This window comes from Colobus angolensis, unplaced genomic scaffold (assembly GCF_000951035.1).
Source record: "Colobus angolensis palliatus isolate OR3802 unplaced genomic scaffold, Cang.pa_1.0 Scaffold139, whole genome shotgun sequence".
NCBI classification, from domain to species: Eukaryota; Metazoa; Chordata; class Mammalia; order Primates; family Cercopithecidae; genus Colobus; species Colobus angolensis.
The window spans coordinates 3,854,756-3,881,201 of record NW_012114477.1 but is presented as its reverse complement, the minus strand read 5'-3'; the positions used below and the strand labels follow the sequence as shown (position 1 = coordinate 3,881,201).

The 26,446-nt window shown below is 45.8% G+C and overlaps 1 protein-coding gene across 1 annotated transcript in view; it reads left to right on the top strand.

Moving 5' to 3' along the window:
* Positions 1–26,446, top strand: part of MYO18B (myosin XVIIIB) — a 289,839-nt gene that overhangs the window by 176,347 nt on the left and 87,046 nt on the right. The window contains exon 33 of the mRNA XM_011934846.1: positions 4,650–4,802. Coding sequence (XP_011790236.1) covers positions 4,650–4,802 — 153 coding nt within the window. The remainder of the gene's footprint in view (positions 1–4,649; positions 4,803–26,446) is intronic.

The window sequence follows — 26,446 nt, the reverse complement described above, 5'->3', positions numbered from 1 at the left end:
CCCGGCCTCTTTTTTCTTTTAACCTGTAAGCTATCTAGAACTTGAGTTTCAAGTTTGTTAACATTTAGGATGATGATTTAGGATAGAATAACTTTCTATTGTTAATTTTTAATTTAAGGGCATTTTGGACAGATAACATGGTAGAATGCATAACGTCTTTTCTTTGAAATTGTAGAGATCTCTTTGTTGGTCTACTTATTGGTAGAGTTTAATAAACTATTGTGTGTGGCTGGGCACAGTGGCTCACGCCTGTAATCCCAGCACTTTGGGAGGCCAAGATGGGCAGATCATTTGAGATCAGGAGTTTGAGACTAGCCTGACCAACATGGTGAAACCCTGCCTCTACTAAAAGTATAAAAATTGGCCAGGTATTGTGGTGGGCAACTGTAATCCCAGCTGCTCAAGAGGCTGAGGCATGAGAATCACTAGAACCCAGGAGGCCGAGGTTGTAGTGAGCCGAGATCACGCCACTGCCCTCCGCACGGGTGACAGAGTGAGACCTTGTCTCAAAAACAAAAATAAAACCAAAGAAACAAAAATGAACTATTGAGTGGAAAATAATGTGACTCTTTATGAGGCATAGGGTTCTATACATGGCAAATGAATCAAGCTTGTTAATTTTTTATTTCAACATTATATACAAATATAAAAGCATAAGCCATGAAGAAAAGTTTTAAAATACATGATTATGTATTTTTAAAAACTACCTCCTGCTAACTTTGGTTTTGAGTTCTTGATCAGTTTCTAAGAGAGTCCTGTTATATCCTTACCACGACAGTGGTTATTCCAAGTTTTGTTAACAATTCTGTCATAGTTTCTCTTTATGGTTATATATTTAGGTGCATCTAAGTTTTGTATTCCTTTATTTTCTTGAAGATCATGACTTCGATTCTTACCTGGTGTCTTTCTTTCTCCATGAATAAGTTTTGCCTTATTTTATTTTGCTTGATTTATTTTAGTCAGTTTACCTGCAAGACCTTTTTCTATTTCATTTTAAAGATTTGTAGGGGTGTGTGTGTGTGTGTGTGTGTGCATGTTCATGTGTTTTCTTTAAACAGATAATTTCAATGCAATATTTTAGTCTAGCTTTTCATATAAAAATTTAATTTATTTGCATATGTTATAATGACTGATATATTTGAAACTATTTTGTATTATCTTATTTTGTGTTTTTTTAGTTTCTTGTTCCTTTACATTGCTCTCCCTCTATTCCTTTCTTACTTTTAGATAGATTGATGTTTTCTGTGTTCTCTTTTGAACTATTGGTTCAGAAGCTACAAACTTTATTTCTGTTCTTTTGGTGGTTACTCATAAATTTGAAGATATATGCTTAATCATAATTTTTTACTAACATTAATTTTCACAGTAATGCTGTGGGATAGATATTATTATTTCCTTCATATAAATGAAAGAAGTAAGGCTCGGAAAAGTAAAGCAACTTGCCCAAGATTGCCTAGCAAGTTAGTACCCTAGGCGTTTTCTAAATGAGGTCTATATTATTTGAATGTCTATCATTTTAAAAACCTATTATGATTCTGCTTAAAAGCAATAAGGTCCACTTAGCTGGAACCATATTTTTGTGGACCATCTTTTTTTCATAGTGTTCTCAGGCAGCCAGTTCTGCCATTAATTTGTGAAACCCTTAGCAACATGCATTCTCTCTCCAAGCCTCAATTTCCCCATCTGTAAAGTGGTTTGATTATCCCTAACAGCACGTCTAGATCATATTTTAATAGTGCTTGGAGATTCTTTTGACAATGGACATTTAACAAGTTCCCCAAACAATTTGCCTTTATGATAAATGGTGCACCAACTAAGACTGCAACATAGTTACTCATAACAACACTAAACATCATGTAGATTTATTAGTTAATTATTGACCATCTTTATCAAAGTTTGAATCTTTGTGCTACAAAATGGAAACTCGCAGAATGACATTTATTTCCCATTAACCTAATGAGTGGTATTTTTTGCCCTCCTCTCTTGTAGCAATTTATTATAAATGGGAGGATGACTAGTCTGAGATTTTCTTGTGAATTTTGTTTGCAGTGCTTCCTCTGAAAAGTGCCAGCATTTTCAGGGCCTTTCAGGCAGTGAAGATCGTAGAATCTGAGCCATCTGTACTGCATGGTCAGTGTCAACATCAGGGAATGTCCCTGACGCTAACTCACCCCACAGGAGAATTAAAGGCACTTTAGGGTATGCGCAAAACAAAAACAGACACAAATATAAGAAATGTGCAAAGCCCACTGCCTAAGTGTAATCATGGTAAGAGCCTGGGTTCTAGAGTAAGTAAATCTGGGTTCATGAAGCAGCTCCACTAGGCACTGTGGTGCAATGGTTAGAGACTTACATCCTAATGTTGAGCTGCCTGGATTCAGATCTCTGCATAGCCACTTAGTAGCAGTATGGCGTTGGGCAGATCATTTGCTCTTTCATATCAGTCGTTCCTCCATGTAAGAGCCCTGGTGGAAAACCTCTTTCACTTTGTAACCTGCCCCCCACCCACTCCAGAGTTTTGTAACCTCATGGCAACCACCCGGAAATGCAGAGCCCAGATTGTTTCTCGCCTCTCTGCCTCTACTTATTAAGTGCCTTCTACCCAAAACATCCTGCCTCTACCTCCCCTTGCTAGGAGTAGCTACCTTCTACTTCCCAATTCCATCCCAGCCTGAGCTGGATAATGCTCTTCTGTGCTCCCATGATATATTTTTTTCAGAATTAAAGACTAAAACACACCTATCTAATGGTATATTTTACTACAATTACCACTCTCCAGCCAGAAAAGACAAATTACTTCATCTTTGCAAACTTCAGTTTCATTATCTGTAAAATGGGAATCATAATACTATACACCTCATCGATTCATCGTGATGACTAAATGCATTAATAGCTATAAAGTGTTTAGAATAGTATATGACACTTAGAAAGTGTCTATAAATGTAAGCTATTACTACATTTGTAAAGGCAATAGTAATAAGGTCTATTTAAGGAGATTGTCACAGGAGTTAAATGCAATAACACGTGACAAAGAGCCTGGCACAATGCCCAGCCCTCAACTCAGTTCAGCAGGTGAGATTGTGTGTGTGTGTGTGTATAATAGAACAGCATTTTGAACCTACCAAAACAATACATTTCAGATATAAAGACTATATTCTAAGAACCAACTCATTTGTCAAAGAATTCAAAACCAGCAGTAGAGAAATAGAAATACAAAATTTGGAGGAATACATTCTAGGTCATCAGACAATACTCATAATCCTTTATATTTGCAAAGCACTCAACAGCATACAAAGTGCTTTGGAATCCATTATCACGTCTGATCCTTGTCTTATCTCAACACGAAGTACAGGGTGTTTTTTTAACCTCTCCTTTTGTGGATGAGAAAACTCAGGTTCAGAGATGTGGCATGACTCAGCCACTGTTCCATCGTCAGCAAATGGTGAGCCAGGGTTTAAAGTCTAGATCTGCTCATTCTCAACCCCGTGTTTTTTCTAGAATATTCCAGGACATTCTGAGCATCCCAGGAAATGGTTAGCATTTGATGTGGAGACACAGATTTCCAGGTGTGTAAAAACCACATCCCAGTGTTGAGGCACCTGTACCCTGTTTTCCTTAAAACTCCCCATCTGATGGACAGGCCAGTATTGTATCCTCTGGTCTCCTGAAGAGTCCAAGAAAGGAGTCGTTAGTTTCTTTCAGGGATGTTAACACGTTGTCTTTTAAGTCAGTGCTGTTTCTAGAGAGGTGACCGGCTGTTGAAATTTCATGTAGGGCCCTGATGTAATTCTGCACCTCTTCTGCTTTGGCTTAGCCTGTACTTTTTGGCCACTGAAAGCTGTCAAGGAGTCTAAGGTCACAGTCCTGGTGCCCAGTCCAGGATGTGGCTTCTTTGGGACTCCCTCAACAGCTGTCCCTGGCAAATTCAAGATTCTGGGGGAAGGAATGTACTCACCTCTGGGTAAGGTTCCTCTGCAGCAAATGATGTCATTTTCTTGTCCTTAAACTGGAAAACAGGACCAAAGGACAGAAAAGATTGACTTAGATCATCAAAAGGAGCACATTTACAATTTACTGAGGTGTAACACACATACAGAGGACTCCGTATCCTACGTGTGCAGCTCAATGAATTTTCATAAACTCATACAACAACACCCAGATCAATAACATTAATAACTCCCCAGAAGTCGAGAGGCTCTGTCCAGTCCCTGCCCACCCAGGACTGTCCTAACTTCTGTCAGCAGAACCTGGCCAGCAGCAGAGGGATTCACCTGGCACTTGAGGCTCTTACAAGATGAGGTGAGGTCATACTGATGACTTGTGTGCAAAACGTGGGATGACAGAGTGACTTTGGATCCATACGAGCTATGATAGCAGCAATGATAGCAACTCATATTTCTTGTACATTGATTCTGTGTCAAGCATTAGGCTAGGCAGGTATTTAATTTTCACAGCAGCCCAATGTGGTTGGTGCCAATCTCATTTCTCAGTTGAGGAGACTGAGGCTCGGGGAGGCGAATGGTCTTGTCCAAGGTCACACAGTGTGAGTGGCAAAGGCAGGATTTAAACCAGGGAGCCTGGTTCCGGAAAACTTAGACCCTGGCCACTGCTTTGCCACCTAAGCTCATGGGTCTTCTTTTGGCTTTCAGATTGGCCATCGGGACTTTGACGTGGAGAAGCGACTTCGGAGAGACCTCAGGAGGACACATGCACTGTTGTCAGATGTGCAGCTCCTTCTCGGCACCATGGAGGATGGCAAGACATCAGTCAGCAAGGAGGAGCTGGAGAAAGTGCACAGCCAGGTGGGTGTCATGGGATCCCCTTGAGAATCAGGGTGGGGAGGATGCTACGAACTGCAGAGAATGGCTCTCCCTCCCAGGTATGAGCGGAACTGTGGTGCCAGCCTCCAACTTTCACAGACCTGCAGGGAGATGGGGGGCATTTCGGGGCTGCAAGGGTCACATGGAGTGTCGGTGAGGAGGAGGGGTCTAAGAAGGAGTCCTGTTGCCTTCTTCAGAGATGATGTCTGGAGGACTTGGGCAGATCAACACTAGCCAGAATGGCTGAGTGCAGTGTGCCTAGTGTGTGTGTGTGTGTGTGTGTGTGTGTGTGTGTGTGTGTGGTGTGTATATGAGCCAAATAGCAATAGTGCCAGTCATGCAAAACCAATGCTTAACAACCACAACAGCTAAACAAACGTTGGCAGTTTGACTGCCTATTAGTATGCTAATGATATTGATCAAGACATGATGTTGACCACTGGCTACTACCAGCTGGAGCCCTCACTAGGTACTGGGTCCTCTGTATCTCCGTACATAGTGCTGCATGGTGTTCTCAGGATTGCTGAGTGAGGTGAGGATCATCAACTTCATTTCACAAGTTCAGGTGATTGGGTGGCAGAAAGGCGTGATGACCCACCCAAAGTCACGCAGCTTGAAAGCAGGAGAATCAGGATTTGAACCCAGATCTTCAGGCTCTACCATCCCTGGCTGCTTCAAAGGAGGACAGGAGGAGTGGCATGGTTGAGGATGGTAGGGAGGTGAGGCCAGAGCAGAGCCCGGGGACCTGAGGAGATGTCATGAGTGTGGGCTGTTCTGGTGGCAGACAGTGTGGCCCAGGGCAGCCAGTGTTGAGAAATGTGAATGGATCCCACAGGGTGGTGCAAGCCTTGGGGAGAGAGGTCCCAAAGCTGAATGATGTAGCAGGAACTCAGGATGTGCTACCAGTCCCCATGGGTAGCTGAAGATACCTGGGAAGGCTTAGAGCTCTGCTGGGAGTGTTGTGTCCTTGCAATTGATGTCACCTTTCCTTGGATAAGTCATTCTTGCTAAGCCCAGATGCCTTCTCCACCTTCCTTCCTGGAGGATTATCATCCCTTCCTCCAGTCAGAGGCTGAGCCAAGCCTGGAACCCGTGTTTCCCAACTCCAAACCCAGCGCTGTTCTCTCTTCCTTCTGGAGACACAGCCCATGATGACCAGCAAGTCTCCAGGAAGGCAGCAAAAGGCAGCAGACTATAGTGCCAGTGGTTGGAAACAGAGATCCCAGAGCTTCTGCTGCTTCCGGTCTCTGGTGTCAGTTTCTATCTGTAAAACAAAGCAGTTCAGTTAGAGCTTATTCGCTTAACTAGAAGACCTCAACCAAAACAAAACCAAACGAAGACCTGAATTCAGACTTGATTTGGAGTTCACCAGTCTCTCCGTTAATGCCCATATCCTCTTCCAGGATCCAACCTGGGACCGCATGCTGCATTTTATTGTCATGCCTGCCCAGTCCCCTCTGGTCTGGGACAGTTTCTCAGGCTGACCTTGCTTTTCAGGGCCCTGACAGTCTTGAGGAGCACTGGACAGGTATCCCATGGGATGTTCTCTAATCTGGGTTTGATGGTTTTCTCATGAATAGACCGAGTTTATGCTATTGGAAAGAATATGGCAAAAATAAACTTGTTAAACCAGAAGACACTGGGAGGACCCTTCCATCTTGAAAATTCTATGACTCTTAGCCATCTCCTTTATCAGATCATTCTCTTCTATGGTGATCCACCCTCCTGACTTGTCTGAGACTGTCTTAGTTTTAGCACTACCAGTTCTGGGTCCTGGGCAAGCCAGGATGGCTGGTCATTCTATCCTCTTCATGGCCATGTCAGGAAGCCAGTATCACCTGTGCTTGACCCCATCACCCTGCTTAATCCTCATGATGCTCCTAGGGGAGGGGAAGTGGCATTGTGCCCATTTTACAGATGAGGAAATGTTGTCTAGAGGTGGCAAGTGGTGTGCCCAAAGTAACACACTACGTAAGTGGCAGAGTCGGGGTTTTGAATACAAAGCTTGTGATTCTAAGTGCAGAATTGGGAGATGCTTTTGACTCACATTGCATCTTCCTGTCTGTTTGGCTGACCAGGTGGGTAGGGAACCTTGAGCCACCTGGCTTGCCTCCAGGGAGGCAGAGTTGCTATGTGATGGCTCAGCCAGGGGCCAGGCATTTTGAGTTGAAGAACTCCCTTGGCAGAAGGCCACATGCCTGCCCATCTTCCATCAAAATGTCCCCAGTGCCACAACACCTAAGCCTCCCCTCCCCCAACAGGTGGGTGTTCTTGAAAAGAAACCACAGAGATTTTGTTACTTTTTCTTTTTTTGTTTTATTAAGTATTCATGAGAATTCGCCCTCTGCAGGGTTAAAATGCATGTTCTTGGGAAAAAGTGGTATTTAATGAAGGCGCTTTGAGCTGAATCAAAGAGCCTCATTCTTCTGAAAGTCCTTCTTCCCAGTCTCTGCATCCGGCTCCTATCAAAGGAAATCCACAGCCTTGGCTTTTCGTTGCTGTTGTCATGGAAATCGTTATAAGGATGGGATCGCGTGGACCAGAGGTCAGGGTACAGTTGCTTTGGCTCCCAGCGCACGTGTCCCGGATGCCAGAGTCAGAGCTAATCAAATAAAGCAGCGATGACATTGGGCATTGCTGCATCTCCTCTCCAATATACAGTATTTGTCCTTTGCCTGAAGGCTCCAGGGACATAGGTAGGGAAAGCAGACAGGAGGAGGAAGGAAGAGGGAGCTAACTTTGCTGCTGGCTGCTACTTAAGTGCGGAGCATGATGCTGAACAATTTCATTCATTCAATATTTATGCAGCACCTACTGTGTGTCAGGCACTGTGCTAAATATAAGCACCATGGGTAGTGAGACAGCAGTGGTACCCACCATCACAGAAGTTACATCTGATGGAAAAGAAGACAAACAATGATACGAATAAATAGAATCATCCCACACCTTAATTTGAATGAGAAAGGAAATAAATAGGGTGCTAAGATAGAGAACTGCAGGGGCGTCCTGTTTAGCTTGGGTGGTCAGCTAAAATACCCTGGGAGAAGGAGAAACAGACAGGGACCAGAACATACAGGGCAGGTTTGGAAGGTTTGGATTTTATCCCAGGGGTTGTGAGAAGCCATTGGGAGGTTGTGAGTGAAGCGTGACAGAATCGGATTCATGTTTTAGAGGATTGTTCTTCTGCATGGAGATTGGATTATGGAAGGTATGAGGGGATATCCTTAGAAGGCTAACGCACCCTTCTAGGCCAGAGGAAATGGTCATCTGGGTTGGGGGAGTATTGATAGAGATGGCAAGAGGGGAGAAACGTGGGGCTGATTGGGAATCGATGGGATGTGCCTATGAGGTTTGGTTAGCAACATTTAAGTATGTTGTTTCAGAAAATCCTTGCCATAACCCTAGGAGGTGGCTATTCCTATTTTCAACCCATTTTACTAATGAAGAGGCAGTCTCTGAGAGGTTGAGTAATTTACCTAAGGGCCCACAGCAATACATGTCCTATACCCTTAACTGGTTTGCCTAATATGGGTCCTATTAACTTTTATTGTCAGGCACTTACTATGTACCGGACTTTTCCTTAGTGTGTTGGAGGTTTCTCAAATTTGACTGCACAACAGAGAAGTTAAACACCATTTTAAAATCACAGACTTCTGGATTCTGCCCCCTCCCCACCCCCCGCATTTAAAAATAAATCAAGTTTTGGTTGGAATTCAAGATCTGCATTTTTAAACAACCACACTGGGGGATTCTGGGGGAACCATAGGCTTTATTTATCCCTCAGAACACCCTTTTGAGTTCAGTGGTAGTATGTCTATTTTGCAGATGAGAAAACTGCCACTGAGGTTACATTAGTGTGACAGATCTTATTTTCACCTATTTTAAAATTAGGTAATTTTTGAGTAGAGAAAACTGGATCCAGCACTTGCTAATTCATGACCTTTGACAAGTGTCCTGACCTCTCTGAGCCCTTTTTCTAATGCGAAGCATCATCATCCCATGGCAGCCTGGGGGCTGAAGAGGGAAAGCCAGTGAAGGCTTCAGAAACTTGAACAGGTGGCCGGGCACAGTGACTCACTCCTGTAATCCCAGCACTTTGGGAGGCTGAGGCGGGGGGATCACCTGAGGTCAGGAGTTCGAGACCAGCCTGGTTAACATGGTGAAACCCTGTCTTTACTAAAAATGCAAAAATTAGCCGGGTGTGGTGGTGCATGACTGTAATCCCAGCTACTCGGGAGGCTGAGGCAGGAGAATCACTTGAACCCGGGAGGCAGAGGTTGCGGTGAACTGAGATCACACCACTGCACTCCAGCCTGGGCAACAGAGCGAGACCCTGTCTCAAAAAAAAAAAAAAAAAAGAGAAAAGAGAAACTTGAACATGTTCTGCGACCTTTACACTCACTCACTGTGATGATGGAAAACCTAGAGAAAGGTGTTTTTTTTTTCTTTTTTTTTGAGACGGTCTTGCTCTGTCACCCAGGCTGGAGTGCAGTGGCCCCATCTCTGGCTCACTGCAAACTCTGCCTCCCAGGTTCAAGCAATTCTCCTGTCTCAGCCTCTGGAGTAGCTGGAATTACAGACATCTGCTACCACGCCCTGCTAATTTTTGTATTTTTAGTAGAGAGGGGTTTCACCATGTTGGCCAGGTTTCACTGAGTTGGTCTCTAACTCCTGGCCTCAAGTGATCCACTCACCTCAGCCTCCCAAAGTGCCGGGATTATAGGCATGAGTCACTGCACCCAGTCAAAAGGTTTGTTGTATAAAGGACATGTAGGAGGGAATGTGTTCGAATGCACCTGTCAGAGAGAACTGTACTCACTCTGCAAATATGGATACGATCTCCACTCTGGGATGAATGTGGGGCCAAGCTACAGAGGTAAAGAGGAAACGTCAAGGTCTCTGCCCTTAAGGGGCTCCTAGTCCTGGAAGCAGGCTATAACAAGCAGAGTGATAAACTCTTTATTGGAGGAATATTTGGATTAGCTAAAGAGGAGGCCCTTAATTTTGCTTTGAGAGAGGAGCTGGTAGCTTTGACTGTGTCTTTAAAGATGGAAATGAATTTCTGGTTAGATAAGGTACACGTATGTAGACATTCTAGGAGGAAGCACTGGTGCATAAAAGGGCAGAGGCATGGCCGGGCGCGGTGGCTCAAGCCTGTAATCCCAGCACTTTGGGAGGCCGGGACGGGTGGATCACGAGGTCAGGAGATCGAGACCATCCTGGCTAACACGGTGAAACCCCGTCTCTACTAAAAACTACAAAAAACGAGGTGGCGGGCACCTGTAGTCCCAGCTACCCGGGAAGCTGAGGCAGGAGAATGGCGTGAACCCGGGAGGCAGAGCTTGCAGTGAGCTGAGATCCGGCCACTGCACTCCAGCCTGGGTGACAGAGCGAGACTCCGTCTCAAAAAAAAAAAAATAAAATAAAATAAAATAAAAGGGCAGAGGCACACAGAGACAGAAAGCGTATTCAATTTGACGTGGTATTGCTGGAATATAAGGTATCCAGGGGTAAAAAGGGCAGAGAGGATAGTGCCAGTAATGGAGGCTGGAGCCCGTTCATGAATGGTTTAGTGAGCTTGGCTGAGGAGCTTCCGTTTTGTCCCAAAGCCATAGGGAGGTATAGAAAGCTATTGAGCAGAGGAAGGTGTGGCCAGAATGGCTTGTAAAAATTGGCAAGATTTCAGGTGCAGTCGTTCACACCTATAATCCTAGCACTTTGGGAGACAGAGGGAGGTCTTTTTCTCTGAGCCCGGGAGTTTGAGACCAGCTCTCCAAAAAAAGAAAAGGCAAGTCCCCAGCTAAATCACAGGAGCCCTGATGTGCAGAATATCAGGCTCTACCAGCAGCAACGGAGTTTCCCTTAGCTACAGCATCTTCTCTGCAGATGGGCAGGCACCACCTCTGTCCATTGCCCCCGCATCTAGAACCCTAAGATAATCATTTGGTTCTTTTCTCCCAGTTTCCCTCCATTGGGAGCTGTGGATACATCTCAGTGAACACCTGAGACTTAAAACCCTCCTGATACAGCGCAGAAGACTCCTGAAAGTCACGTATAGGATTCAAATCCTGCCCGTGCCACTTACCTTGCTGCAGATCTTGGGCAAGTCACCTGCCTTGCATAGAGTCTTTCTTGCCTAATAAGGGGGTATGATAATCCCAGCTGATTGGGCTGGTAGAAAGAACACTGGACCATGGATTTGAAAGGAGTCATTAAATTGAAAACTCCAAGACAGTGATCTCCTGGCCAGGCGTGGTGGCTACATGCCTGTAATCCCAGCACTTTGGGAGGCCAAAATGGGCAGGTAACCTGAGGTCAGGAATTCAAGACCAGCCTGACCAACACGGAGAAACCTCATCTCTACTAAAAATACAAAAATTAGCCGGGCATGGTGGCACATGCCTGTAATCCCAGCTACTTGGGAGGCTGGGGCAGGAGAATCGCTTGAACCCGGGAGGTGGAGGTTGCTGTGAGCCGAGATTATGCCATTGCACTCCAGCCTGGGCAACAAGAGTGAAACTGTCTCAAAAAAAACAAAACAAAACAAAACAGTGATCTCAAAATATAACATAACATCCCCATTGGCTCTCTCCTTTCATTCACCGGTGTCAGCTATTGGAAAATTTTAGTTTCTGAGCACATGATTTTATACGACCTCGTGGAACAGGGAAGCAGACAAGGTGTGGGGTTGATCTAAAGACACCTGTTTTTTTTCCAGAGTCAATTTCTAATTAATTCCCATGGAATGTTTCCACTGGAAACAAACTAATCTGGAGACAGAAGCAATTCCAACAACCAAGATATATAATTGAGATAATCGCTGTGCACAAATGACATCTGTGAACAGCAGATGCTAACACCTGGCTCCAAGGAGAAAGTGGGAGATGGCGTCTGTTCCAGGGCAGCGGTTGCTTTTTCTCTCCCCCTATTTGATTCATGCTTATGACCTTTGTCTCTTCCACAGAGGAAATACATTATTTGCTTTCTGTTAAATAGAGAAGGATTTGCACTGAACTCTAGTCCTTGACTTAATTCATGCCGGGGGCTGTATTCACCTCTTCCTGCTGAGAACAAAGCTGCCGCCAAGTCATTGTACCCTCTAAATAGCTCTGAAATGCATCCCCCCATCTCTCTCTGCTTGTATTGCAGTCCACCTGAATATCTTGTACTTGGATTTCTCTCAAGTTGGCTGGCCTCCGGTCTTGTCTGAGCGATCTTTGTACCGTCTGATCTTTGGAGAGAGAATTTTAAAATTTAAATGCAAAGTTGGGTCTTTGTATGTTCAAGATCCACGGGTAGTTTCCCATTGCCTTCAGCCTAAAGTCCAGGTTTCTTACCTTGACCTACAGGGATGCATATTTTGGCACCTACTCTCCTTTCACCCCTCACCCAAAGCTTAGAATGACTTTGTGTCCTCTCTACCTGCCCTCACCCCTTCATCTTTGCCCAAGCAATGCCCTTGACTGGGTTCTTGCTTCTTCCCCTGATCCCTCTTTGCCTGATAAGCATCTACGCATTCTGTGAAGCTGACTTTGGGTGTCCTCTCTTGGAGCCCTCTCGGACCTCCATGGGCTGGGTGAGGGTGCCGCCTCTCTTTCCTCAGTCTCTGCCCCTAAGTTAGTACTTGTCACTGCCTGCAATTATCCCTTTGTTTCCATCATTTTCTTTCCAACCCTTTAAAGACAGGGACTGGAATGAGTAAACACAGTAAGAGACTTAGCCGAAGTCACAAAGGATTGATAAAGATCCCAGCCGGCTTTGAACTGAGGGAACCCAACCCAAGCACCTGGGAATTTAACCGCTCCCCCAACACCACCGATGCCTCCTGTTGGTCTTCTGCTCTCTTGGGGCTATTATATCCTTTTTTTGTTATTTATTTATTTATTTGAGACGGAGTCTCGCTCTGTCGCCCAGGCTGGAGTGCAGTGGCCGGATCTCAGCTCACTGCAACCTCCACATCCGAGGTTCAAGCAGTTCTCCTGCTTCAGCCTCCCAATTAGCTGGGACCACACCTGGCTAATTGTTCTGTATTTTTAGTAGAGATGGGGTTTCACTGTGTTAGCCAGGATGGTCTCCATCTCCTGACCTCGTGATCCGCCTGTCTCGGCCTCCCAAAGTGCTGGGATTACAGGCTGGAGCCACCGCGCCCGGCCTATTATATCCTTTTTAATTTTTTTTTTTTTTTTTTTTTTTGAGGCAAGTTCTTGCTCTGTCACCCAGGCTGGAGTGCAGTGGTGCAATTGCAGTTTATTCCAGCATCAACCTCAAGCGGAATACAGGCGTGCACCACCACACCTGGCTAATTGTTCTGTATTTTTGCTAGAGACAAGGTTTCTTTATGTTGCCCAGGCTGGTCTCGAACTCCTGGGCTCAAATGATCCACCTGCCTCAGCCTCCCAAAGTGCGGGGACTACAGGCCACATCTTCCCTGGACACCCTGAGTGCTCCTGTAGGTCCTTCCACTTGGGAATTCTGGCTCAGCTCCGGTGTTTACTCAGATGGGGCCACACAGCCTTGTGCGAGTCATATACTGTGAGCTGCCAGCGGTGGTTTGTTAATAGCCTGAGGCTCTCTGTTAGTGCCCAGAAGACTAATAACCCTGGATTCATGCTCAGTGCCCTTAATTGGGACATTTGTCACTGTGTGTCATGCATGCTTCCATGAGACACTGGAAATAATTAATAAGCACTGGGAAGATGACCCTGATGGGAGTCTTTTGTGTGTGGGCACCTGGGGAACATTTTTCCCCAGCCAGGAACTATGGAACAGGTGGCTTCCTGTGATGTTTTATTTGAAGAGCCTTTTTTAAAAAGATTATGTTGGAGTGAATTGATTCAATATTAACATAACCTCCTGTTGGAGAAGATAAAGACAGAATTGTAATTGGTTGAAAACATGGTTATCACGGGCCTATTCACCCCACAAATATTGACACATTCAATGCTATGATGAATGAAGTGGGAAGAGACCAGTTTCATTATAGGCAGGAAGGCGGGGATATCTCCCCAAAAGGACCTGTTACCGTTTAGTCATGGAGGGCCTGTCAAGGTCGTGATAACTATTCTACAACAATGATATTGATGGGGAATATTGATTCTTTACACTCTGCCAGTCATGGTGCCAAATACATCAGCATCATGACCTGATTGTATCCCCCAAACCCACTTGAGTGCAGTGAAATGAATTCTGCAACAGCAGGAGACTTTTCTGTTCTGAACCAGTGTGTGGGAGTGTGACTGTATACCACAAGTGCTCAGTCAGTGAGTGGGGAGAGACCAGACAGGTGTTGGCTAGACTCCAGAGGAGACAACTAGTATTGTGCCCATTATGCCATTTCTTTTCTTTTTTCTGTTTTTTTGAGTCAAGGTCTTGCTCTGTCACCAAGGCTAGAGTGGAGTGGCTCAATCATGGCTCACTGCAATTTAGGATCCAACTTGGAATATAAAACTGCTTCCATTATTTTCATGGTGTCATAGTTCCTCAGTCTGTCTTTTTTTATGATACTGACATTTTTGGAGAGCTCAGGCCAGTTGCATTGTAGAATGTTCCTCAGTTTTGGGTGAACTGGAATTTGAACCCCTATTTTTTCCAATTTCAGAGTGATTTTTATTTATGCAGGTCTGAGATTTTTATTTATGCAGATCTGAGATTCCCAGGACACAGGACTTCCCATTTTAAAACCAGTAAGTCCCAGACCAAAAGGGATGAGCTTGTCATCCTAGCACCAGTGTCTCAAGCACTAAGTAATCCTGGGGAAGATAAAATCTCCTTACCTTGGCCATCCTCCACCTGGCCTTACAGTAAGGCCAGTTCTCAAAAGGTGCCTGGTGGATTTAGCAAAAAGGGTGATGAACCAAATGCCTGTGTGAGAACCTGTCCCCTTCCAAACAGGCCTTTTGTCTTCTGTCTTCCCATGTTTCTCGTTAGAGAAATTCTCACCATCCACATGTGCTGGCCTTGTATCTTGCCTTTTTTCCATCTGTTTATGCATGTGAGCTGTATTGATATTATTGCGTGTATTTTAGGCAATTAAAGTAATGGCAAAAAGTAATGGCATTAAATTAATGGCAAAAACCACAGTTACTTTTGCACCAACCTAATAACTGGTTTATTGTTTTTGCTGTTGTATGCAACTACCACAATTTATCTTATCCAGGTTGCTGTTTATGGGTATGTGGGTTTTGTTATGAATAGAGCCACTGTGAACTTTTTTTGGTGCATTATTTTATGGGAGGGGAGCAAATGTATGCATTTCTGTAGGGTGCATAACTAGAAGTGTTGTATCTCTGGGTCATAGTACACATGGTTTTTGGCTTTAGCAGATACTACAAAATAAATTTCCAAGGTACCTGTAGACATTTATACTCCCATCAGCAGAATATGAAAGCCCTACTGGCTTCCTGTTATGGCCTGCACTTGGTATTACTATCAGTTGTTGGCGTTTTAGCCATTCTGAGGGAAGGGGAACATTTTATATTTTATTTTGCACTTTTCTGATGTTCACCTTTTCAAAGTGTATCATCCATTTAGATATTTATTTTTACCTGTCCAAGGTGTATGCTTATTTTTCTGTTGGTTTGTTTGTATTTTTCTTAGTGATTTGTAGGATACTTTGGTAGAAGCTCTTTGCTACATATGTCTACTGCTATTATTTTCTCTCACTTTAGGGTTGACCATTACATTTTCTCGGTGGTGTCTTTTTATGAAGAGAAATTCTTGATTTCGATGTAATCTAATGGGTCAATCTTAAATATCTTAGAATCCAAATTTTAAATCAGTTGGTCAGGCAGAGGGTGTTCTGGTTGGCTGGATATTCTGGAGAGGTGGGAGTGGTGCAGGGTGATGGAACGTCTACCTCCATGGCCAAGACTCTGAAACTCCCAAATTTGAGACAGGTCTCAGTTAATTTAGAAAGTTTATTTTGCCAAGGTTGAAGACGCAGGCCTGTGACACAGCCTCAGGGAGTCCTGACGAAGTGCCCGAGGTGGTCAGGGCACAGCTTGGTTTTACACATTTTAGGGAGACTTGAGACGTCAATCAATATGTGTAAGAAGTACAATGGTTTCGTCCAGAAAGGCGGGGACAACTTGAAGCAGGGAGGGGTTTTCCAGGTCACAGGTAGGTAAGAGACAAATGGTTGCATTCTTTTGAGTTTCTGATAAGCCTTTCCAAAGGAGGCAGTCAGAATACGCATCTATCTCAGTGAGCCGAGGGAGGACTTTGGATAGAATGAGGGCAGATTTGCCCTGAGCAGTTCCCACCTTGAATTTTCCCTTTAGCTTAGTGACTGGGGGTCTCAAGATATTCTCCTGTCCCTACTCATGGTTCTGTCCCTCAGTGCCCAATCAGTTTCTGCTAGGATTTGAATTACACTGATGGTTTCCAAGCTCGTGTGGGTGTGTGCACACACACACACGGTGTGTGTTTTCTTTTTAGCAAAATAATCCACTTATTAAAGAGAAATCTCATTAAAATGCCCTCTGCCCTGACCATTAATAGTGTAACTGAAAATTGGGTTCATTGCTGGCCGCCTCATGTAGAGTCCAATTAACAAGGACCAGGCCTGGTACAAGAAAAGTGAGTTTATTTTTGAAGCTAGCTTGGGAGAAGGGCACAAAACATTCTACTTTAAATGTGCCTCTTTACCTTTGGAGCAAAAAGCAGACACTTCCATAAGGTAACAGGGAGAGTGAGCAAGGGTAAGGGGGTCTCCCTGCTACCAGGTAGTTACCTGGTGGGCAGTTGAGTTGGCACTTTTCTGGGTAAGAGTAAGCTGTAAAAGTGGCCGAGTGGTCATGCCTTGGGCATACCCTCCTGAGGCAACCCCCTGGAGCGGGGTCTTTCCTGGGGACATGCTTCGATCTGCAAGTCAGCTGTCTGCTCTGGAGGAGAAATTCATCTCGGAGCACACAGAGGAACTTGCTCTATAGGGAATGTTGGGTGAGGGGGAGGTGAGAGGTTATTTTGCATTTCAAAAAGGGCTAAGTAGGAGGTAGAGGGAAAGGGGAAAGAAGAAAAGAGAAAAACCCACTGTCTTAGAAAAATGGGGGTACTTGCTTGTAATTGGGCTTCCCTTGTTTCTCCCAGAGTACCCTCCTTCTGGCTTTGAAGAAAGGGACCAGCTCGGGTATGTGGGGTCTGGTGAATAAGGCTGTGGTCACCCTCCCTGTCCAGGTCATTTCCTCCTACAGAAGGGGATCCTGCCCACATGTCCCACCCCTTGTCCTTCCTGTGGACACTGTGGGTATCTGGGTTAGAGACCTATGCACGGAGGATGGGGGAGCACTCCTGGTGGTGGGCTTCTTCCCGGGGGTGCATGCCGTGCCAGGCTACAGAGTCAGGCAGCCCTGGCTCACCCTGCAGGTTCACTGATGCTGCTGAGCTCATGTGTCTGCCTCAGTCTCTCAGTACACCATATGGGTCGAGTTCATACTATGTCAGGACCCAGAGTTGAACAAGAGCCAGGTGGCCCTCCAGGAGCCTAGTGTCCAGTGGGGAGACAGACGTGGAGGCACAAGACATGGTGCTGTTTAGGGGAGCAAAGGGGTGCTGGAATGTAATAAAAGAGGGATGTGAATGAGACGGGGGTCAGGGAGGGCCTTTTTTGGATGTTTTATCCTGCTCTTCTATTTTTCTTCCTCTCTTTGGAGCATCAGTGTGATCCAGATTCATCATCACCAGAGAGGAAGTCAGGATAGAAGCTTTTGAAGTCTGTTCAGTGGTGGAGGATTCAAGTAGTCTTTAGATCCTAAAATACAAAAAATTAGGAGGACTCTTGAACCCTCAAAGAAATAGACTTAAGACAAGTGAAAAGAGGCCTGCTTTGCTCCGCAGGCGGTGAGCATATTCCACAGGGCTTACAGGAAAAAGCTGTGGACTTAAAAGAGACCTCAGTTCAGATTCTGCCTCCTTCACTATTAGCTGTGTGACATTGACGAGTTAACTAACCTGTCTGTGCCTCAGTTTCCTCATCTGAAACGGAAAACAGCTACTTCCTAAAAATGTTACTTGTTATAAATCAACACGTCTTAATCAGCTCAGGCTGCCATAACAAACTACCATAAACTAGGTAGCTTCAGCAACAGACATTTATTTCTTATAGTTCTGGAGGCTGGAAGTCTGAGATCAGGGTACCAGCATGCCTGGGTTCTGTTGTGGGCTCTATTCCTGGCCTACAGACAGACAAATGCCTTCTCTCTGTGTCCTCACATGGTGGAGAGAGTGGAAGGAACTTTCTGGTGTTTCTTCTTCTAAGGGCACGAATCTTATCATGGGCGCCCCACCCTCATGACCGAATCTAAACCTTATTACCTCCTCAAAGCCTCATCTCCTAATACCATCACATTAAGGGGTGATTTCAACATATACATTTCTAGGGGATGGGATTCTGTCTCTGGCAACATGGTAAATGTCATGCACGTCCGTGTGAAGAGACCACCAAACAGGCTTTGTGTGAGCAACATGACTGTTTATTTTACCTGGGTACAGACGGGCTGAGTCAGCGAAGGGAGATAAGGGTGGGGCCGTTTTACAGGATTTGGGTAGGTAAAGGACAATTACAGTCAAAGGGGGGTTCTCTGGCGGGCAGGAGTGGGGGTTACAAGGTACTCAGTGGGGGAGCTTTTTGAGCCAGGATGAGTCAGGGAAAGGAACTTCACAAGATAATATCATGGCTTAAGGCAAGGACCAACCATTTTCACTTCCTTTGTGGTGGAATGTCATCAGTTAAGGCGAGGCAGGGCATTTGCACTTCTTTTGTGATTCTTCAGTTACTTCAGGCCATCTGGGCGTATATGTGCCAGTCACAGGGGGTGTGATGGCTTGGCTTGGGCTCAGAGGCCTGACACTGACCTCAGGTGATCCGCCTGCCTTGGCCTTCCAAAGTGCTGGGATTATATGCATGAGCTACTGCACACGGCTGACATTCTTAATATGTTTGCATTTGACAATTTTGTTTGATGTGAGGACTGTCTCTAGTTTGAGCTGTGGGTGATTCCCTTCAGGGAAAGCCTTAATGTTGAAGGTTGGTTCTTCCAAGTACCCTGACAGGATGTCAAGGCCTGGGGTGTGTTGAGATTAGCCATCCAAAGACACCATTTCTTAACCAGAATGCTTTCCCTGTGGTGTTTGTGATGCAGTATTTTAAAATCCCTTCAGTTGTTCAACCAGACCCAGAAATCTAGGTTCTAACTACTCTGCCCAAAGACTGGAATTTTTCCTCTCCACACCTCATTCCCTATGTCTAGTCAACTCATCTAATAGCTTAACAAATCCTAGCAATACATTTTACCCAGGTATTTAAAGCAGGCAGATGGCTTCGCATAGAGAAGTAATGCTATTCATCAGTTTGTAGTTGATGTATATGTGATAGGAATCTCAATTGGCCTCACACTGAATGAAACAGAGATGGGTGAGGGGAGAGAATGCCTAGATTTAGCTCAGGAACAGAGACTTGTGTGTAGAGGGGTCTTTGGGGTGGCCCAGGAAGGGCATGGGTTTGGAGTCTCAACCACTAGCACACAAGTCTGACCTTGGGCAAATCACTTTTCCCTGGGCTGCAGTTTTCTCATTTGTGAAATGATGAGGGCTGACTGCTTCCTTACAGGGCTGTTGTGGGCTATAGTGATAATGAATTATCAAGCGGCCACGCAGTGCCTAACGTAGTGAGTGTTGAAGAAATCTCCTTCCTTTCTTTCCCCATCATTGAGTAATTGGGAAAGAAAAATATTGAGCCCACCATGGGTGAGGATCCATACACAGAACAGGTAAACAGTAAATAATTGTTACTCTATCACAGGGTTTTGGATGGAATCACTTTGATCTAACTTTTTTGGTAGATTAGCATCAATTAACACTATGGCAGTGTTTGGTTTTGCTTTTTTAAGAGATGGGGTTGCCCGAGCTGGAGTGCAGTGGTGTGAGCATAGCTCACTGCAGCCTTGCACTCCTAGGCTCAAGGAATCTTCTTGTCTCACCCTCCTGCGTAGCTGGGACTACAAGTGCTCCACCATGCCCAGCTAATTTTTTTACTCTTTATAGAGATGAGGTCTAGCTATGGTGTCTAGGCTGGTCTGAAACTCCTGGCCTCAAGTAATACTCCCACCTCGGCCTCCCAGTGTGCTAGGATTACAGGCATAAGCCACCATGCCTGATAGATAGCAGTGTTTTTTGAGTATTTATTCTGTGGCCAACATCATGTATGCATTACCTCCTTTAACTCACTTACTCATTCGTATCTGGGTTTTAGGTGGTAACCGAGTTCAAATTGGCTTGCATGGAAAAAGGGAGGTTATTGGCCGAAGTATCTGAAAAGTTCTGAGGCTAGGGCTGCCTTCAGGTTTGGCTAGATCTAGGTACCCCAATCGTGTCATCAAGATTATGTGTCTTGCCACCCATTTCACCTCAACATCAGCTTATATCTTACGCGTGTTCTATCTTGTATTCTTAGGCAGACTCTTCCATCTTGCCCAGACTTTCCAAGCTTTTATCCTGCTTCAGAAAGAGTGAACTTTATTTTCATAGTCTCAGCAAAAATCTTGGTGTCAACCATGTTTTTATTACAGAACCAACCACTATGGCCAACGGGAGGTGATGCTCTGATTGTGTAGGCTGGGTCATGTGCCCCTGTCTAAGCTTGGGGAGCAGGATCTACACCATCAAAGCACATGAATGTTTGGAGGTGGACATTTATCACAGGGAAGATGGGGTCCTTCTCTCAAAAGAATGGGGAGTAGATGCTGGGCATGTACCATACCACATTTTCCGTACAGAGCGTCTGTAGTGGGCTCTATTGTTTCTGAGGGAGTGCAAGTTAGTGGCTTAGAGTGGGAACTTGGTGACCAGACTACCTGTGTTCATAATCCAGCTGTGCCATTTAGTACTTGAATGACCATCACTAAGTCACTCAACCTCTCTATTCCTCAGTTTCCTCAACTATAACAACAGGAATGGTTATTGACCCTACCTCAGAGTGCTATTCTGAAAGTTAGATGAATTAATACATGAAAAGTGTTCAGAGCAGTGCCCGGCACAGAGTAACAGCTCATCCTCATAACCTTCGTGCATGGCATCTCCTAGGCTTGTACAGTGCACAACTGATACAGCTGTACTCAGCAGTCCTACTCAGTCAGTGCAAATCACTTTGTCCCCCATTTTTTGGATGCTGATATGGCTTGGCTATGTTCCCACACAAATCTCATCTTGAATCAAAAGTAGCTCCCATAATTCCCATGTGTCATGGGAGGGAACTGCTGTGAGATATTTGAGTCATGGAGAGTGGGTCTTTCTCATGCTAGTCTTGTGACAGTGAATAAGTCTCAGGAGATCTGATGATTTTTTAAAAGGGAGTTTCCCTGCACATGCCTTCTTGCTTGCAGCCGTGTAAGACATCCCTTTGCTTCTCCTTTGCCTTCTGCCATGATTGTGAGGCCTCCCCAGCCATGTGGAACTGTGAGTCCAGTGCACCTCTTTCCTTTATAAATTATTCAGTCTCAGATATGTCTTTATTAGTAGTGTGAGAACAGACTAATACGGATGGGAAAAAAATCAAAGTTCAGAAACCTGCCCAAGGTTACAGGCTCATAGACAGAGGTACTGGGACTGAAATCCAATTCTGCCTGACCTTTGGGTCTGCTCCTAACCACCACATGATGTTAAACATCCGCCTGGTGGTAGAGAACAGAGAGAGAATGCAACCTCTCCTTCCCTCCTGTTCTTTGACCCTAGATGGTGCTCATCTCATCTTACCCCTGTGAACTCCAGGCTTCCAGGACCCACAATCGCAGAAGAGTCAGGGCCTCACCAAATATCCCCAGACCAAAGCTTAGCAGCGCTTAATTTATGCATAAGATCTGGAAGCATGTTTCCCTCTATAAGTACAGTATGGGGAGGACTGGGAATGAACATTTTACCGTTTACTAGAAGAAGGATCCAATCCTAAGGGAATAGTAGGCAATGAAGCCCTCCATAGATGCCTGCCTTGCAGAATTTGAACAGATCTGGGGAAGCTGGGCTGATTTAATTAGAGAACAATGGAATGACTTAGTATGCGCTGGAGGAAGGTGCTTTTTCTAGCTATCGAAAGTGTTTTGGTGCTTTGTACCCACATACTCTTGCCATTGTTCTATTGATTTTACAAAAAAGTAAAAATTGGAAGGGAAACAAAAATCTAATGAACTTAAACTAAAATCAAATCAGTTGTGTTGTTGAGGGTCTATTGGGGTCCAGCCCACACTAGGTCGGGAGAGAGATGGAAATTGCGGGGCCTTCGTCTCACCCTAAACCTTTCCACCACTGAGAGGCCTTGTCCATGGGGACGTGATGGTTATCGGAGTTGAAAGATGGGAAGTGTCAGCTGTCACCTCAGGTCCTCATTGTCACACTGGTCACAAGGGTTGGAGAGTGAACGTCAATAATTCTTCCCCGTCGCCTGTCAGCCCAGCCACCTTTACTCCCCATTGCTCTCTGACGGCTCTGCCCAGAGCTCCTCAGGGGAAGGCATTTTCAAAGGCGTGTCTGGCCAGTGTCGTACCACTGAAGGATCTGATCTCCGTCCTAACATGACTTGCCACCGACTTCATAAAAACATCAGTCAAACAGCCTCCGTATGAAAATAATGTGCAGTGAATTCTTCTTATGCTGGGTCATCCATAATAGAAAACCAGCCAGAGGTGGCCCCGTATTTCTTTCTGCTCCCTAAAATGTAATAAATTGAAACTTTTAAAACTCAGCATGAAGACAGCTTGTCAGCAGCGGCCCAGGACCTGCCCTGTGGAGGTGCTGGGCTGGGAAATTCCTGGTCTGGCCCATCCAGATCCTATTAAAATCTAGACCTGCTTGACTTGTGTGCCTCTGGGTCACTGACCTCCCTCTACCCATCCCAGTGGGACAGAAAGGCCAAAATTCCTCCTTAAGATGGTCAGTGCCAAGGCCGTGCTTATCCTGACTGTGTAAACTTGACCCCTTCTTTTGGCTTCTGCTTCCTTTTCTTTCTAAAATGGAATTAAAAATTCCCCCTTCTGAAAGGAGCCCACAGCGACCATCGTTGCCGTTTTGTAATGTTTTCTCACTGCCAGACACTGTGTAAGAACTTTGCGTGTTTTCACCCATGTATCCTGCAGACATTCCATGATGGAGCCATTCCCATCTTACAGAGAAGGAAACTGAGGCATAGGAAGATGGTGTTGCTGGGAGAAGCAGACTCCCTCGGGTCTGGCTCCAGTGCCCAAGCTCTGAACCACACAAACAATGCAATCTGGTCCTTAGTGTTGGTAACATTGGTTTCCTTCCTCTGTCCTTTGGAATGAATGTGTTAATCCCTGGCAGGTTCCAGGAATGATGCATATTTCCACCACATTTGCTCAAACTCTGTATTCTGTCATTTTACAGACTCCCACCTTAGTCCAGGCTCTCCTGATGCTGCCTAAGAGGTTTCTGTTACAGCACGAAACCATTGGGCTGTTTTCTCTGCAACAGAGCTCTCTCTCTATTTTGATCCATTCTATCTGTGAGGTCAGACCTTCCAGTGAGTGGCTTTCTATGAGGGGCAGTGAAGCTCAGTGGTTAAGAGCTTGGCCTCTGGTGTTGGAGCAAGCAGGCTGTCCACAGACCAGCTCTGTGATGGTGAACAAGTCACTTCCCCTCTGTGTGTCTCACAGTCCGCCTTTATCAAAAGGTCCTAATGGTGGCACCTTTCTCCTAGAGGTGCTGTGGGGATTTCATGAAGCAAGGCAGAGAAAGCACAGTGCCGTGAACATGGTCCCCAAGCAACAGTAGCAGGTGGGGCGGCTAATGCCAAAACCATCAGGGCCGAGATAATCCTATCTCCAGCCCAGTATGAGCTAAGAAGGCCAGCAGCTGTCTCCATTGACTGCTGTCTGTGTTCATCTCTGTCTGGGGATAAGTCATCCCTCTCTCTGCTTGCTCCAAGGAAAGAAGGGAAAGGAAACAGCATTTCTGGATCATGCACCATTATGCCATCTATAAAATGGGGATAAAAATAGAGCCTGCTTTCTCTGGGGGCTCTGAGGACTGGCGGGATCATGCTGCTGAAACCCTCTGCTGAAGTAGGGGCTGGGCAGATGGGAACTGTGTCATCGTGTTCTGCTTTGCCCTGTTGCTTTATTTACAATGACTCTCTCTTGCCTCCTGGCTCCCAGCCCAGCTCCTTGGCCTGGCAGAGGGGCCCTGTGTGAGGCCTCCTCTTCCACCATTAGTTATCTGACATCATCTCCCTTGATGGCCCATCTGCTCCCGCCGCCCAGACCTTTTGTTCTTTGCACGCCGCGCTGTGCCGATTCTTCCATTTCTCTCCACTTCCACCCCTTCCGCCCCAGCTGGAGCACCTCCACTGCCTCCTTCCTGCAGGACCATGGTGGCCCTCTCACTGTCCGTCCTATTTCCAATCTGGTCCCACCCTCCCCACAGCAGCCAGAGGGAGATTAGGCCACATATCTCCTTAGAAACCATCCATGGCTTCCTGGCAGACTGAAATAAAATCTAAGCTTTGCAGCCCAGCTCACAAGCCTCAGTGATGTGAACCCTGTCCACATCTTCAGCATCTCCCCCTTCTCTCCTTCTCTGTACAGCTGTCTGGCTGCACTAGTGAGCTTTCTGTTCCTCAGCACCACCGTTAGTTCCTGTCTCTGCCTCAGGGCCTTTGCACTTGCTATTGCCACTGCCCAGTGCACTCTGCACATGGCCATCTCTCTGCATCTTGTTTTGTTTTTTTTTGAGACAGAGTTTCAGTCTTGTTACCCAGGCTGGAATGCAATAGTGTGATCTCGGCTCACTGCATCCTCCACCTCCTGGGTTCAACCAATCCTCCTGCCTCAGCCTCCCAAGTAGCTGGGATTACAGGCATGTACCACCATACCCGGTTAATTTTTTTGTATTTTTAATAGAGATGGGGTTTCACCATGTTGGTCAGGCTGGTCTGGAACTCCTGACCTCAGGTGATCCGCCCTCTCGACCTCCCACAGTCCTGGGATTACAGGCCTGAGCCACTGCGACCGGCCCTTCCTTTGCATCTTTTAGGTCTTAGCTTAAATGCTTCTCCTTCATGAGTCCTCTGACTTCTGCTTAAAAGAGGGGCTGGCTTTGCCCTGCCTGCCTTCAGGGGAGCCTTATCACCCACCTCCTAGCCATGGCAGAGGCACTTGAGTCACCTGCTGGAAAATAAGACCAGGCCTGACATCTCACTTCCTCTGTCCATTATGCTCTAACAAGGCCAATTACCTTCCCTTGCTCTACATCCATTTTCTCAGTGTGTCTCCATCCCTCCCATTTGCCAAGTGAAATGGGCCCCCAGCCCTCTTTCGCTGGGCCCAACTGCAGGAATACATTGTTCTCAGGGGCTGGAAAAGGGGATTTTGTGAGTTGTGGCCCATCCCTCTCTGAGCCCCGAATGTTTACCTTAGGTGATTTCTAAGAGTGTTTCCTGTTCAGAGATACAGAAAAGGGGGATAAGAGGGCCGACGGGACTTATTGTAGACCTCCTGAATGTTCACTCTGAATGTGCAGGCATCCTGCTGTGAGCTGAATATTATAAATGAGCTGAGTTAGGCTGGGCGTGGTGGCTCATACCTATAATCCCAGCGGTTTGGGAGGCCGAGGCAGGCAGATCACGAAGTCAGGAGTTCAAGACCAGCCTGGCCAATATGGTGAAACCCTGTCTCTACTAAAAAACACAAAAATGAGCCATGCATGGTGGCGGGCGTCTGTAGTCCCAGCTACTCCAGAGGCTAAGACAGGATAATCACTGGAACCCAGGAGGTGGAGGTTGCAGTGAGCCGAGATTGCACCACTGAACTCCAGCCTGGGCAACAGAGCAAGACTCTGTCTCAAAAAAAAAAAAAAAAAAAAAAAGGCTGAGTTTGAGTTCAGAAGAGGCAGCTGCCAATTGCAGAATGGATTTAGGTATGTGCATGAATATGGCATGTCTATGGCATGTCTATGGCATGCCCAGTGGGGCATGTCTGTTACCTGGGGCCATGTACATAAGTAATTGGATAAATCTTGATGACTCCACTTTGCTAGGATAGGAGGCCTGCTGTGTACAGGTGGGAGGAAAGGTGAAAAAGAAAAGTGTGAGAGAGAGCTTTAAGTCGGTGGCTGTTAGCCTTCTAGTGAAAGCTGTGAACCCAGGAAAATGCTAAATGCTCACATGCAGAATATTTTGCATACCATTTTAAAGGGGGTCTGTGGACCCACTTTTAACCCTGAATGCTGGTTAAGAAACTTCCATTTGGCTGGTTCCCATGGGCCTTCAAACCACCTCCTCCAGGAAGCCTCCCTCGATTCCCATCCACTGTGCCGGTGGCCCCCGCTTCCCTCTACTGCCCAAAGAGGTTGTCATTAGCGGTTCTTGCCTGTCTCCCACTGAGAGGGCAGGGGCCAGCTTGATTGTTCCCTGCATGTCCAGTGCCTGGCACTGAGTGGGCGTCAGCAAGGATTTGCTGAATGGGACTGAGGAACAGCTCCTGGCGATGCACCTGGGGTGACGTTATGAGTGGGCTCAGAACCTGGCTGCTTCAAATGCAAATTTATTTGCTTTCCCCCAGGTGTGGGTTGATGAATAGTTGTGAAGACATGAGGGTCACCTATAAATTAATTAATCCCCTGCCTGG